General features: G+C 40.4%; 1 protein-coding gene and 1 long non-coding RNA gene across 3 annotated transcripts; both read left to right on the top strand.

The window, feature by feature from the left end:
* The first annotated feature begins 2,492 nt into the window (after positions 1–2,492).
* LOC133241048 (small proline-rich protein 2E) lies at positions 2,493–3,935 on the top strand. Of its 2 annotated transcripts, none has more exons than XM_061406090.1 (2): positions 2,493–2,535; positions 3,476–3,935. In XM_061406090.1, the coding sequence occupies exon 2, from the start codon at positions 3,495–3,497 to the stop codon at positions 3,711–3,713; it is 219 nt and encodes a 72-aa protein (XP_061262074.1). In that variant the 5' UTR covers positions 2,493–2,535; positions 3,476–3,494; the 3' UTR covers positions 3,714–3,935. The 2 variants fall into 2 exon arrangements, with proteins under 2 accessions (XP_061262074.1, XP_061262085.1); XM_061406101.1 differs by having other exon boundaries at positions 2,521–2,610.
* Positions 3,936–12,330: 8,395 nt separating this feature from the next.
* LOC133241076 (uncharacterized) lies at positions 12,331–13,922 on the top strand. The gene is made up of 2 exons (XR_009734514.1): positions 12,331–12,536; positions 13,268–13,922. It is a non-coding gene; the product is annotated as an uncharacterized LOC133241076 (long non-coding RNA).
* Positions 13,923–14,161: the final 239 nt, after the last annotated feature.

Here is a 14,161-nt window from a genome sequence, read left to right as displayed (position 1 = left end):
AAGAGATCTCTAGTCTTTCCCATTCTATTGTTTTCCTCTATTTCTTTGCATTGATCACTGAGAAAGGCTTTCTTATCTCTCCTTGCTGTCCCTTGGAACTCTGCATTCAAATGGGTATGTCTTTCCTTTTTTTCTTTGCCTTTCACTTCCCTCTTCTCAGCTATTTGTAAGCCCTCCTCAGACAACCATTCTGCATTTCTGCATTACTTTTTCTTGGGAATGGTCTTGGTTACTGCCTCCTGTACAATGTTACAAACCTGACCTAAATCAAATCCCTTATGATTATACAGTGGAAGTGACAAAAAGATTCAAGGGATTAGATCTGATGGACAGAGTGCCTGAAGAACTATGTATGGAGGGAATGGCTACCCACTCCAGTCTCCTTGTCTGGAGAATTCAATGGACAGAAAAGCTCTGTGGGCTACAGTCCATGGGGTTGCAAAAGAGTCATACGTGACTGGACGACTAACACTTTCACACTTTCATAGCAACAGAAAGCCAGCATTGTAACTTTATTCCTAGAACAGACAGGGTGCCTAACCAGCCATGGGTTATAATGAAAAACTTCCGTGTCTAATGGGACAATACATAAAAAGGAAAGAACAGAGAAATTATAGAATTGTTGAAAGCTAAATGTCTGAAGGAAATGGCAATCCACTCCAGTGTTCTTGCCTGGGAAATCCCATGGACAGAGGAACCTGGAGGACTATAGTCCATGGGGCCACAAAGAGTTGGACACAACTTAGTGACTAAATAACAAAAATCTCTGAAAAGGCAGAAATGAAATCTTTTGCCAAGGTTGGAAAATGTACTAGGTCATTGTTTCCAGAACTTTAGTTATCTTCTAAATGCTCATTATATTTGTCATAATTACACATCACATGTGTTATGTATTATCAATATCTTTTGCTTTAAATTCACTTTATACTAACTTTTTGAAGTTTTAATTGGATGTAGGCAATCATACACATAAACAGGCAGGTAAAATGTTCAAATTATATACTACAATATAGTAAGAAACACAGAGATAAAAATGAGAAAGAGAGAGAGAGATTATGAAGGTTGGCAAATTCAAAATCTGCAGAACCAAAACCCTAGTGGAAGGCCATCAGGCAGAGGTATTTGTTCTTACCTGGAGGACGACAGCCTTTTCTATTCAGGCTTTCAATGGATGAAATGAAGACTACCCACTTTATAGAGGGCAACCTCCTTTACTCAACCACTGATTTAAGTATTAATCTCATGCAAAACATCTTTAGAGAAATACCCAGAATAACGTTTGATCAAATATCTGGGCACCCTGTGCCAGTCAAGTCAGCCCATATTAACCACCAAATGTAGTGTCCAGCATACTGACAAACTGTGTGAAGAAAGTAGAGCAGGAAATATTTATAAGTTTATTTGACATATATTCCACTTTGACCAATATGGAAAATCTAAAAAGTGGGTTAAAAGTAGGTAAAATTAGTATTAATAATTGAGGAGTCGTGTATGAATGGCAGCTTGTGTTAATGACTAAACTATTAATAAAGTATTTTAACTTTCATATAAAATTACTTGTTTGAATCACATTGCTTATTAGATTAAGTTTCCCAATAATTTCAAAGGGGTAGGAAGCCAGAAAATTTGAACTGTTTTCTGAGCTTTCTTCAAAAGTGGAAGAATTTAAAATGTCAGTTGGGAGACATTCTGTAGAAGAAGATAGTATATCATGTTGGGAATTATGAGCAAATAGCTTACTTTCGGTTACAGGCCTAGGGTCCGAAGTGCCAGAACATCTGAATTATGGTAGGTGATACTAAGCTCCTAGTGAATTCCCTGTGGACAGAGTTGAAACAGAATTATTAAGGTCACTGGAACCTGCTTGATGTCCTTTATTCCAAGGAGAAAAACAGTGAAAGGATGATCCTAGAGGTCACCATTTTACTGAGCAGATCTAAGTGTTATGATGGGATGGCTAGTGAGATGATCTGCAACCTGCCCTCCGTCCATTTTAGAAGAAGAAAGGAGACTTAGATTAGCAGGCTGTTGATCAGGGGAGAAAGCATTATAAGAAGGGCTGGAGGTAAAGAGAAAAGTGTCACCAGGTAGCCAGGTGCTTTGCAACCTAGTATGTACAGCAAAATGGTGACCAGTTCAACTGGAACAAGACAGGACATTTTATAATTCATGGACAGTGAAAGATAGAAAAGGGTCATATTCCCCAATCAAGAAAGGGAGCTTTTGAGTACAAATTAGAGAACTCTCCAAATCTTCCCTCTATCATAAACCCCTGAAACTGAGAACTAAGGCAGGGACTTTTTGAGTCATGAGAACCTAATCCAGTGAGGAGATCCTGGAGCAGGACATTTCCTCTTTTCAGAGTCCCTGTCAAGCCAGTTATGGATGGATTTGCATTTTGGTTGGGAAATGACTGGACCAGTTTTGGCAGCTCCACCTCCCCTTGGTGGGGCAGCAAGCCCAGATAAAAAGGCCCTCTGTTGTACCAGTGCCATCCTCCTGCTACTCAAGTCTTGATAGACTTTGGAGAAACTGGTGAGTCTGATTCTTCAGTTCAAGTTTGTTCTTGGGCTCCAGAATATTGAATTTATGCTGGAGGCAGCAAATTCGGTGGGTCCAAAGTTATGATCAAGTGTTTAATGGTACTTATTGGATGGGAGGCTTTCCCTGGTGGCTCGGATGGCAAAGAATCTGCCTGCGATGTGAGAGACCTGGGTTCCATCCCTGGGTCAGGAAGATCCCCTGGAGAAGGGAACAGCACTCCAGCATTCTTGCCTGGAGAATTCCATAGACAGAGGAACCTGGCAGGCTACAGTTCATGGGGTCACAAAAAGTCAGACACTACTGAGCGAATTTCACTTTCATTGGATGGGAATTTGGGCACAGTGGTATACTGTATTTATTAAGTTTCTGGTACATACTTTGAATTACCCTATTGAACTGTAAATTAATAGGAAATCTTTGACATGAAAAGGGAAACAAAAAAGTATTTTTTCTGTTTTTGCATCTTCCTGGTGTCCTTCTGCTGTAATTTCAGAAGCATTTATCTTAAAAGGTATGAGGTCCTGTGTCCCTCCTGATGACTCTTTGTGCTGTACACAAGTTATCCTGTTGGGACCTCAAGAGAGATAATAAAGATAAGAATTGCTTGTGAGCTTGCCCAGGATTTTAGAACTTGTGATGGCTTTTCCTGAAAATGCTGTTTTCCTGAAAACAAAATAAAATAAAACAAAACATCACGTGTGTTTTAAACAAAACTATTTTTTTAAAACATTGTATGATAAAGTGAAGACTTTCTCTGGGCTAATGAAGCAATTTTCTAAGGAGGGAGTAGCCAGAAATTTGTTAAAAGAAGTTGAAGAGTTTAAAGGGCATTGGAGACTGGAGAGGTTCTGTCTGATGGTATTACACAATTTTTGCCATGTCCCTCTGTAGGAGTTCCTTGTTGTGAACACTGTTATGTAATTTCTTTCAGATTCTAAGATTCCAGAAAGATGTCTTATCAGCAGCAGCAGTGCAAGCAGCCCTGCCAGCCACCTCCAGTAGTGTGCCCTCCCAAGTGCCCTGAGCCTTGCCCACCTCCAAAGTGCCCTGAGCCCTGCCCACCTCCAAAGTGCCCTGAGCCTTGCCCACCTCCAAAGTGCCAGCAGAAATGCCCTCCTGTGCCACCTTCCCAACAATGCCAGCAGAAGTGCCCACCCAAAAGCAAGTAGAAGCATCAGCTTTTATCTGGATCAGGAAAGGATGAGGACAGTTGACTCACCTAGCTCCACAGCTCCACCTTCATCTTCTCTTTAAAGCCTATCATGGATACAGAAGAAGCTTCTCCACCCTTCAGCTGGCAATATGCCTGTGATGACTCCTCACAGCCAGAGATATTGCCTTCCTGAGGCTGCTGCGCCACTTTCCTCTGGGAGGACAACTGAGAAAGCATCACAGCACTTCAGAGGGAAGAGCAACAGCTCTCCTCCTGGGCACCATCATGGGACTGTCTCCCTGTATTCTGTGTCTGTCACCTGGGGACGGGTTTCTATCAGCTGGGCAATTGTTACTTATCCTCCACTTCCTGAGTAAACTACAATTTCTTTGTGTGGCATAAAAATGTTTTCTTTCTTTTAAAGCCTGCTTTTAACAGTATCATATCATCATCTTGGTTTGTTTACACCCTTCTTTGATGCCAAGTTTTAGGCTCTCACAATCAGTGTTATCTGAATCTTGCCATGCTGTTAACAATCATTTCTATATAATTTCAATACATATTATTTTCTTAGTTATTACTTGATTGATTTTATAATCAAATCTTTTAACTTCTTAGGTTTACAGTCCCTTTGCTAAAATGTAGGGAAAATCTTATTTACATTGCAAACTTGTCTGAGGCATAAAATTAAATGAATTGTTTAGTTTAGTTGGCACAAGCCAGTCACAAAAATGCCACTTTTTTGGGTGAGGCAGTTCACCATTGTCTCCCTCATCACCACAAGCACCACCACCACCACGTTTGCTCCACAGGAAAGTGGCTCAGACATAACTAGTATAGCAAGCAAGGAGATTCTTAGGTTTCATTACTCTTTCCCATTCTGTTATCCCATTATTCTTCTAATTTGACCTTGGGTTTAATGTGATATTGCTGATGAAGTGTTTTTTGGAAATTAGTGGGATGTTCCACATAAGTATAGCAGTTCTTGGACTTCCTGGTGGTCCAATGGTTAAGAATCACCTGTGCCAATGCAGGGAACACGAATTCATTCCCTGCTCTGGGAAGATTCCACGTGCTGGGGGACAACTAAGCTTGTGTGCTGTTGAGGTCCTTTCATGGACCGGAACCTGGTGGTCCGGAGTCGACGATGAGAAAGTGAAAGAATGAGACAGGCTAATATTTCTTGGGTTACTGAGCCAGCTTTCGCGTTCTAGGAAATCAGCCAGAAATAGAGAGATAGAGAGAGAGAAAGAAAGAAAGAAAGACATGGGGACCCAAGCTCTGATGGAGCAAAGGTGTTTTAATCAACATGGTGTGGGCATATATGCTGTAGTTATTCTCAGCAAAGATAAGATTAAAATTTCAGACTTACAAAACATAGGCGATCCATATTAAAGAGAGAGAGAGTTGTAAACAATCACTTTTACCGTATGGTCCACAAGAAGGAAGAGGGTGCTTATCACCGTATTGAAAAACTAACGAAGGAAATGCCTTGATCCCTCAGCCCCTGGAGAGGCTTGCCTCTCCTCTTAATTCCTGTATTCAGGAATTAATAAGGAACAGAGGATTCTGGACAGATCCAAAACAGCACACAGGAAGCCTCCTGTTAAATACTTCCTGACAGTGTGCCACAGCTACGAAACCTGCCCACTCTACTCTAGAGCCTGTGCTCCTGAACAAGAAAGCTGGAATGAGAAGCCTGTGCACCCCAAAATAGAGTGACCCCTGTTGGCTGGAACCAGAGAAAGCCTGCTTGTTCTAATGAGGACCCAGTACAGCCAAATAATAAGTGAATAAATAAATAGAATTTTTTAAAAAGAGAATAACTTTATTTTAAAAAATATAGTAGTTATTAAAACATGGGTAGTACAGAAGAAAGGGAAACTAAAGAGTCCTTACCAGGCAAAGTGTTGCCTCCTCTCCATGTATAGCCCCTGCTCTTCTTTCTCCAACAACACATCAATCCCAGGGTTTTTATTTTTTTCACTTCTGGATTTACTTTCCAGATTGTTTTGACCCCACCTTTGAAGAACATTAAGGTTAATAATATTTGTTTAAATTTACAAAGTCTCTGTTCCTATGCAGTTTGTTTGCCAAGTGCTTAACTTACTAGTGAAGTCATTGTGAAAGCAGATATGTTCTTTAAGCATAGATCTTATTTTTTTTAACATTTTATTTTATATTGGAGTACAGTTGATTAGCAATATCGTAGTTTCAGGTGGACAGCAGAGTGAATCAGTTATACATATATATGTATCCTTTATCAAATTCTTTTCCCATTAAGGTTGTTACATAATATTGAGCAGACCTACCCTATTCAGTGGGCCCTTAGGGGTTCTCTATTTTAAATATAGCAGTTTGTACATGTCAGTCTCAAACCCCTAATTTTACCTGTGCCCTACCCAACCCACCTGGTAACCATAAGTTCATTATCTAAATCTGTGAGTCTGTTTCTGTTTTGTTCATAAGTTCATTTGTATAATTTCTTTTTAGATTCAACACATACAGTGATATCATACAATATTTCTCTTTCTCTGTCTGACTTCCTTCACACAGTGTTACAGGTTCTATGTCCATCCATGCTTCAAATGGTGTTATTTCATTCTTTTTAATGACTTAGTAATATTCCACTGCATTTTTGTACACCAATTTCTCTATTCACTCCTCTGTTGATGGACATTTAGGTTGTTCCTGTGTCCTGGCTTTTGTAAATAGTGCTGCAATGAAGACTGTGTTGTATGTATCTTTTTGAATTATGGTTTTCTCTGGGTACATGCCCAGGAGTGGGATTGCTGGGTCATAAGGTAGTTCTCTATTGAGATTTTTCCCTTCGCTGTGCAAAAACTTTTAAGTTTTATTAGATTCAATTTATTTTTGTTTCTTATTTTCTTTATTCTAAGAGTTGGACGACAAAAAGATCTTGCTGTGGTTTATTCTGACCTATATTCTTGTTACATATTCAATACATTAGAGAGGCTGCAAGGCAATCTCAGACTGTCTCCTTCGTGTTTCCTGCTTCTGGTGCTTTGAAGACCTTTGGAAGTGTGCTGATCTTGGCATGCCACCTTGTTTGCTAAGTCATCTCACAGTTTTTTCATAAAATTCAAACTTAGACCATGCTATTTGAACACTGGCCAATTGGATTTCAATTTTCATAGGCCAGAAGCTTTGTAAGTAAGTTCCAAATATTAGGGGCACTTCATTTGAATTGTTCAGTTCAGTAAGTTTAGTTGCTCAGTCATGTCTGATTCTTTGTGACCCCATGGACTGCAGCACACCAGGCTTCCCTGTCCATCACCAACTCCCAGAACTTGCTCAAACTCATGTCCATCGAGTCAGTGATGCCATCCAACCAGCTCATCCTCTGTTGCCCCCTTTTCCTGCCTTTAATCTTTCCCAGCATCAGGGGTTTTTTCCAATGAGTCACTTCTTTGCATCAGGTGGCCAAAATATTGGAACTTCAGCTTCAGCATCAGTCCTTGCAATGAATATTCAAGACTGACTTCCTGTGGGATTGACTGGTATGATCTCCTTACAGTCCAAAGGACTCTTAAGAGTCTTCTCTAGTGCCACAATTTAAAAGCATCAATTCTTCAGTGCTCAGCTTTCCTTATGGTCCAACTCTCACATCCATACATGACTATTGGAAAAACCATAGCTTTGACTAGATGGACCTTTGTCGGTAAAATAATGTCTCTGCTTTTTAATATGCTGTCTAGGTTGGTCATAGCTTTTCTTCCAAGGAGCAAGCATCTTTTAATTTCATGGCTGCACTCACCATCTGCAGTGATTTTGGAGACCAAGAAAATAAAGTCTGTCACTGTTTCCATTGTTTCTCCATCTATTTGCCATGAAGCAATGGGACCAGATGCCATGATCTTCATTTTTCTGAATGTTGAGTTTTAAGCCAGCTTTTTCACTCTCCTCTTTCACTTTCATCAAGAGGCTCTTTAGTTCTTCTTCACTTTCTGCCATAAGGGTGGTGTCATCTGCATATCTGAGATTATTGATATTTCTCCTGGCAATCTTGATTCCAGCTTGTGCTTCCTCCAGCCCAGTGTTTCTCATGATGCACTCTGCATATATGTTAAATAAGTACTTACAGCTCAGTTTTATTTGGCAAGCAAAGGAAAATATATCCTCCAGGTTGAGGGCTGGCTAACCCAAATGACGTGAAGAGAAGACAGCCCCCAGGCTCAACTTTGGCTCCTCTATTTATATGGTTTTTCTCCTCCCCTTGAGCCTGCCCTATGTAAATTGGGCTAGCCAGGAGGGCTGTCTGTTTTACCTGAGGTTCTCACTCTGGTCCACAGGCCTTCCTTTGTTCTATTTTCACTGGCTTTTCCCTTCTTTATTTTTAGGCACTGCCATTCTGGACTCCTTTTTCCTATTCTAACTAGCTAACAGATGGAATCTAGGAAACACTCCCTACAGAGCTACATAATAATGTGGCATATGAATCCACAGTATTCATGTGGTGGATCAATATGTAACTAAAAACCTTGAAGACTGAATGGAGGAAAAATCTTGAGTTATAATGGACAAAATGTAGCAGTAGGTTGCCTGATGAAATGTAGGGTACTATTATCACCTTTTTTTTTTGCTATAAATGGTAAACCAATAAACAGAATAGATAAGAGCATGCTTTTTTGATGGGATTAAAGCAGTAGGCTTATCACGGTGGATCAAATTACCCTGAGGATTGGCCCCACCCTGAGATGAGAGAGGCTATGAAAGTCCTTATGGCATACTCAGGGGAAATGACATCAAAGTGTGGCTACTACTGTCTCATCTTACTATATCAGTTCAGTTCAGTTCAGTTCAGTCGCTCAGTCATGTCCGACTCTTTGCGACCCCATGAATCCCAGCACGCCAGGCCTCCCTGTCCATCACCAACTCCCAGAGTTCACTCAGACTCACATCCATCGAGTCAGTGATGTCATTCAGCCATCTCATCCTCTGTCGTCCCCTTCTCCTCCTTCCCCAATCCCTCCCAGCATCAGAGTCTTTTCCAGTGAGTCAACTCTTCGCATGAGGTGGCCAAAGTACTGGAGTTTCAGCTTTAGCATGATTCCTTCCAAAGAAATCCAGGGCTGATCTCCTTCAGAATGGACTGGTTGGATCCCCTTGCAGTCCAAGGGACTCTCAAGAGTCTTCTCCAACACCACAGTTCAAAAGCATAAATTCTTTGGTGCTCAGCCTTCTTCACAGTCCAACTCTCACATCCATACATGACCACTGGAAAAACTATAGCCTTGACTAGACGGACTTTTGTTGGCAAAGTAATGTCTCTGCTTTTGAATATGCTATCTAGGTTGGTCATAACTTTCCTTCCAAGGAGTAAGCATCTTTTAATTTCATGGCTGCAGTCACCATCTGCAGTGATTTTGGAGCCCCCCAAAATAAAGTCTGACACTGTTTCCACTGTTTCCCCATCTATTTGCCATGAAGTGATGGGACCATATGCCATGTTCTTAGTTTTCTGAATGTTGAGCTTTAAACCAACTTTTTCACTCTCCACTTTCACTTTCATCAAGAGGCTTTTTAGTTCCTCTTAACTTTCTGGGTCCCCATTATTGAGTATAAAATGTGTATTCTGACTGCACTCAGGTACTTAGTACACAGTAGCAACTTCAATAGTTTACATGAACCATTTGGTGATGACACTGCTTGTAGACACTAATCCTGAAGGTGCTATAGTGATGGCTCTGTTCCTGGATGATCATGCTCAGTGGTAATCTTGGTCAAAAGCTGTTCCTTATTGACAGGAACAGTGACAGTTCAGGGAACCTAACCTGTTTAACGGATGTGATGATGGGTTGATTCAGTAATCCTTTATTTGCTGGAGCATAGCTGGTGACTCTGTCACAGGTTTCACGTATCTCCACTTCCTCTTCCTCCTCATTCTCCTATTAACCACATTCTTGAAAAGCATCCTGATGATTTGGCCAAGACAAGGAAGGGAGATCTACCAATATTACTTTAGATGTTTAAATGGCAACAATTAGTCAGCCCTCCTGACCACAGGAAGAATTTGAAAAGATATTAAAGGACTATTCAGTAAATGTATTGACAACATGTCAGCATATCAATGATGGAGAGTTAAGAGGTATACATTGGGGAGCAAAGTGTAATACAGCAAGCTGAGGTGTCTGGACAATTGAAGGAGAAGACAGAGAATAAACATTAACATAATTTTAAAATTATTGTCTCTTAGAAGCCCAAAACATCTTGGGAAAGAGTAGAAGAAAGCAAAGTATCAGATCAGCCCTAAGTTCATAATTACCCTAGATTTCAGATCTTTAGTGCTCTGATTCTCTCTCCCCTCACAAACCTGCTTTCAATCATTTATATGTGATGGTGTGAGTCTTACACAGTATCTTACATTTATTATTGTTTCACACAATTTAAACCTGAAGTTTAATTGGAATACAAATATTTATTTCCTGATAAAGAATTTTAAGCACTTCATAGCAGTCTAAGGAAGCGTAAGAGTGAGGAATACAGGGGACATCCTGAGTTCATTAAAAATGTGTTTCTACATTCTACAGTAACATAAACCCAGCATTATAACTTATTTCTAAACTAGACAGGAACCCTCAAAAGCCAAGGCTCACCATAAAAAGCCTGAGTGCCCAAGGGAACAGCACAGAAAAGAGGACTGTTCAGCTCCGGGAAAGAACAGGGAACTGTGGAAGCATCATTGAGGGATAAATCTGTGAAAGGCAGAAACAAAATCTTTGGTCAGGGTTGGAAAACATACTAGGGTATTGTTCACTGAAAGTTAGTTATTCCCTAAAGGCTCATTATATTTGCCAAAATTACAGATCACATGTATCACATAATATTAATAGTTTAACTTCAATTTATACTAACTTTTTGAATTTCTAATTTAATCAGCCCCAGAAAATCATGTACATGAAATTGTATATTACAGTGCATATATTGTATATATATTTTATAAAAAAAGAGTGAGAGACACACAGAGAGACAGAGAAAAAGAGAGAAATAACTAAAGCTGGAAAATTCAAACTCTACCGAGCCAAAAACCCTGCTGAAGGTCAACAGGCAGGTGAATTATCTCTTACCAGGAGAGGGTGAGTCTTGTTCTATTCAGGTCTTCAATGCACTGTTGAGAACTACCCACCTTATAGAAGGCGACCTCTTTTATTCAGGCCACTTATTTAAACATCGCATGTGCCTGCTAAGTCACTCCAGTTGTGTCCAACTCTGTGACACTGTGGACTATAGCCTGCCAGGCTTCTCTTAGCTCATCCACAAACAGCCTTAGAGAAACACACAGGATAGTGTTTAACCAAGTATCTGGGCACCCTGTGCCAGTCAAATTCACTCATAAATGAACTATCAAACCTTCCAGCACACTGACAAATTTAATGAAGAAAGCAGAGAAAGAAATAGGATCATTTGACTTATATTCCACTGTGACTGTTATGGAAAATCTTTTAACATTTTAAGATGGATTTTTAAATGAATTGAAAGTATAATAAAATTATTATTAATGATTAAGATGTTATGAATGAATGGCAATTAGCTATACTGAATGAATTATTAATAAAGTGATTTCAACTTTCATATATAATTAGATGTTTGAATGGCATTGCTTTCTAGACTAGGTTTTCCAATCATTTCATAGGGGCAGGAAGCTAGAAATTTTGAACACTTCTCTAAACCTTATTCAAAAGTGGAAGAAATAAAGAGGGGCCACTTGGGAGAAATTATGTAGGAGCAGGTGGTATGTCAAGTTGGGCAGTTATGAGCAAAAAGCTTTGCTTTCAGTTGTAGGTCTAGGGTCTAAGCTGCTGGAACATCTGAATTACTATAGGTGATGTTACACTCGTATTGAATTCCCTGTGATCCAAGGTAAAACAGATTTATAAAGGTCAGAGGAATTTGCTTGATGTCCTGCTTTTTATCGATCATGGCAGTGAAAGGAAGATTCTAGAGGTCACCACTTCACTGAACACTAAGTATCATGACGGGAAGGCTACTGAGCTGGAAAATTCAAACTCTACCAAGCCAAAACCCTGCTGAAGGCCAACAGGCACGGGAATTATCTCTTACCAGGAGAGGGTGAGTCTTGTTCTATTCAGGTCTTCGAGGCACTACAATTATTCCAAAATTTGTTTTTTGTTTGAAAGAACCAAGCAATCTTTTGAGTTGTTACTTTGATTTTACGAAAATAGCATCTTTAAGAAAACCCATATAAGTTCTGAAATTCTGTGTAAGCTCACAAGCAATCCCCATCATCATTATCTTTCATGAAGTCCAAACAGGACAAGAAGAAAGGAGACTTAGATTAGCAGGCCATGGATCAAGGAGGAAACCATTATAAGAAGAACCTGCGGTAAAAAGAAGGCTGTCGCCAGGTAGCCAGGCCCTTTTCAACTCAGTATGTACTGCAAAATGGCAACCAGTTCAAGTGGAACAACATAGGAAGTTTTATAACTCAAAGAAGGCGAAAGATAGAAAAGAGCCATCTTCCTCAAACAAGAAGGGGAGCCTTTGAGTACAAGTTGGAGAACCTGCCAAATCCTCCCACTGCTGAAAATCCCTGAGAGCTAAGGCAGAGACTCTGAGTCATGAGAACATAATCCAGTAGGAGATTATGTTCCATCCTGGAGCAGGATGTTTCCTCTTTTCAGAGTCCCTGTCAAGCCACTTATGGATGGATTTGCATTTTGCTTGGGAAATGACTGAACCAGGCCAGTTTTGGCAGCTCCACCTCCCCTGGGAGGGGCAGCAAGCCCTATAAAAAGACCCTCTGCTGCACCACCACCATCCTCCTGCTACTCAAGTTCCGATTGATTTTGGAGAACTGGTGAGTCTGATCCTTCGGTTCTACTTTGTTCTGGGGCTCCCAATGTTGAATTTATGCTGCAGAGAGCAAATATGCTGTGTCCAAAGTTATAATCGTGTTTAATGCTACTCTGTTGATGGTTGATAGGAACTTGAAATTTAAGCCCAATGATATATTGTGTTTATTAAGTTTCTGGTACAATGTTTGAATTATCTTATTGAAAAATAAAATAAATATGAAGTTTTTGACATGAAGAGGTAAGGACAAAAGTACTTTTCCGTTTTCTGTATTTTTTGGTATCCCTCTGCTCTGGTAGAGAAGCATTTATCTTAGAAGGTGGAGAACCCTTGTATCCTTCTTGGTGAACCTTTGCTCTGTACACAAGTCATCCAGTTTGGACTTCATGAGAGATAATGATGATGGAAGTTGCTTGTGAGCTTACACAGAATTTCAGAACTTATGATGGGTTTTCTTAAAGATGCTATTTTCATAAAATCAAAGTAACAATTAAAAATATTGCTTGGTTCTTTCAAACAAAAAACAAATTTTGTAATAATTGTATGAGAGAAGGTTTTCTTTTGACTAATTAAAAACTCTCTTAATGAGGGAGAAGTCAGAAATTTGTTAAAAAGAGTAGAAGAAATTAAGCACGTTAGAGACTAGAGAGATTCTATCTGATGGTATTACATAAGCTCAGATTTTCTCCTTGTAGCAGTTCCTTGTTGTGAACACTGTCGTGTAATTTCTTTCAGATTCTAATACTCCAGAAAGATGTCTTATCAGCAGCAGCAGTGCAAGCAGCCCTGCCAGCCACCTCCAGTAGTGTGCCCTCCCAAGTGCCCTGAGCCCTGCCCACCTCCAAAGTGTCCTGAGCCTTGCCCACCTCCAAAGTGTCCTGAGCCTTGTCCACCTCCAAAGTGCCCTGAGCCTTGCCCACCTCCAAAGTGCCAGCAGAAATGCCCTCCTGTGCCACCTCCCCAACAATGCCAGCAGAAGTGCCCACCCAAGTATAAGTAACAGCATCAGCTTTTATCTGGATCAGGAGAGGATGAGGACAACTGACTCACCTAGCTCCACAGCTCCACCTTCATCTTCTCTTTAAAGCCTACCGTGGATACAGAAGAAGCTTCTCCGCCCTTGAGCCAGCAGTATGCCTATGGTGATTCCTGGCAGCCAGAGGTTTCCTTCCTGAAGCTGCTGTTCTGCTGTCCTCTGGAAGGACAGCTGAGAAAGCATCCCAGAGCTTCACATGGAACAGCAGCAACTTTTCTTCCAGGCACCATCAGAGGATTCTCTCCCTCTCTTGGGTCTGTCTATCACCTGGGCAGGGATTTCTACCAGCTGGTCAACTGTTGCTTATCCTCCTCATCTCAAATAAACTACAGTTCCTTTGTGTGATGTCAAAAATGTTTCCTTTCTTTCAAAATTGTTTTTAATAATACTATACCATCTTCAAGTTTTGTTTCTATCCTTTGATGCCAAGGTTCAAGCTCTCACGAGCAGCGCTGTCTAAATTTTGAGTCTTATAAAAGAATCAGTTCAGTTCAGTCGCTCAGTTGTGTCCGACTCTTTGCGACCTCATGAATCACAGCACTCCAGGCCTCCCTGTCCATCACCAACTCCCGGAGTTCACTCAGACTCACATC

The sequence above is a fragment of the Bos javanicus genome, chromosome 3 (assembly GCF_032452875.1).
Source record: "Bos javanicus breed banteng chromosome 3, ARS-OSU_banteng_1.0, whole genome shotgun sequence".
Taxonomy (NCBI): Eukaryota; Metazoa; Chordata; class Mammalia; order Artiodactyla; family Bovidae; genus Bos; species Bos javanicus.
This window is presented reverse-complemented; position numbering and strand designations above follow the sequence as displayed.

Excerpts from the sequence above, each read along its gene's own strand:
- LOC133241048 (XM_061406090.1), top strand. The coding sequence starts at position 3,495 with ATGTCTTATCAGCAGCAGCAGTGCAAGCAGCCCTGCCAGCCACCTCCA.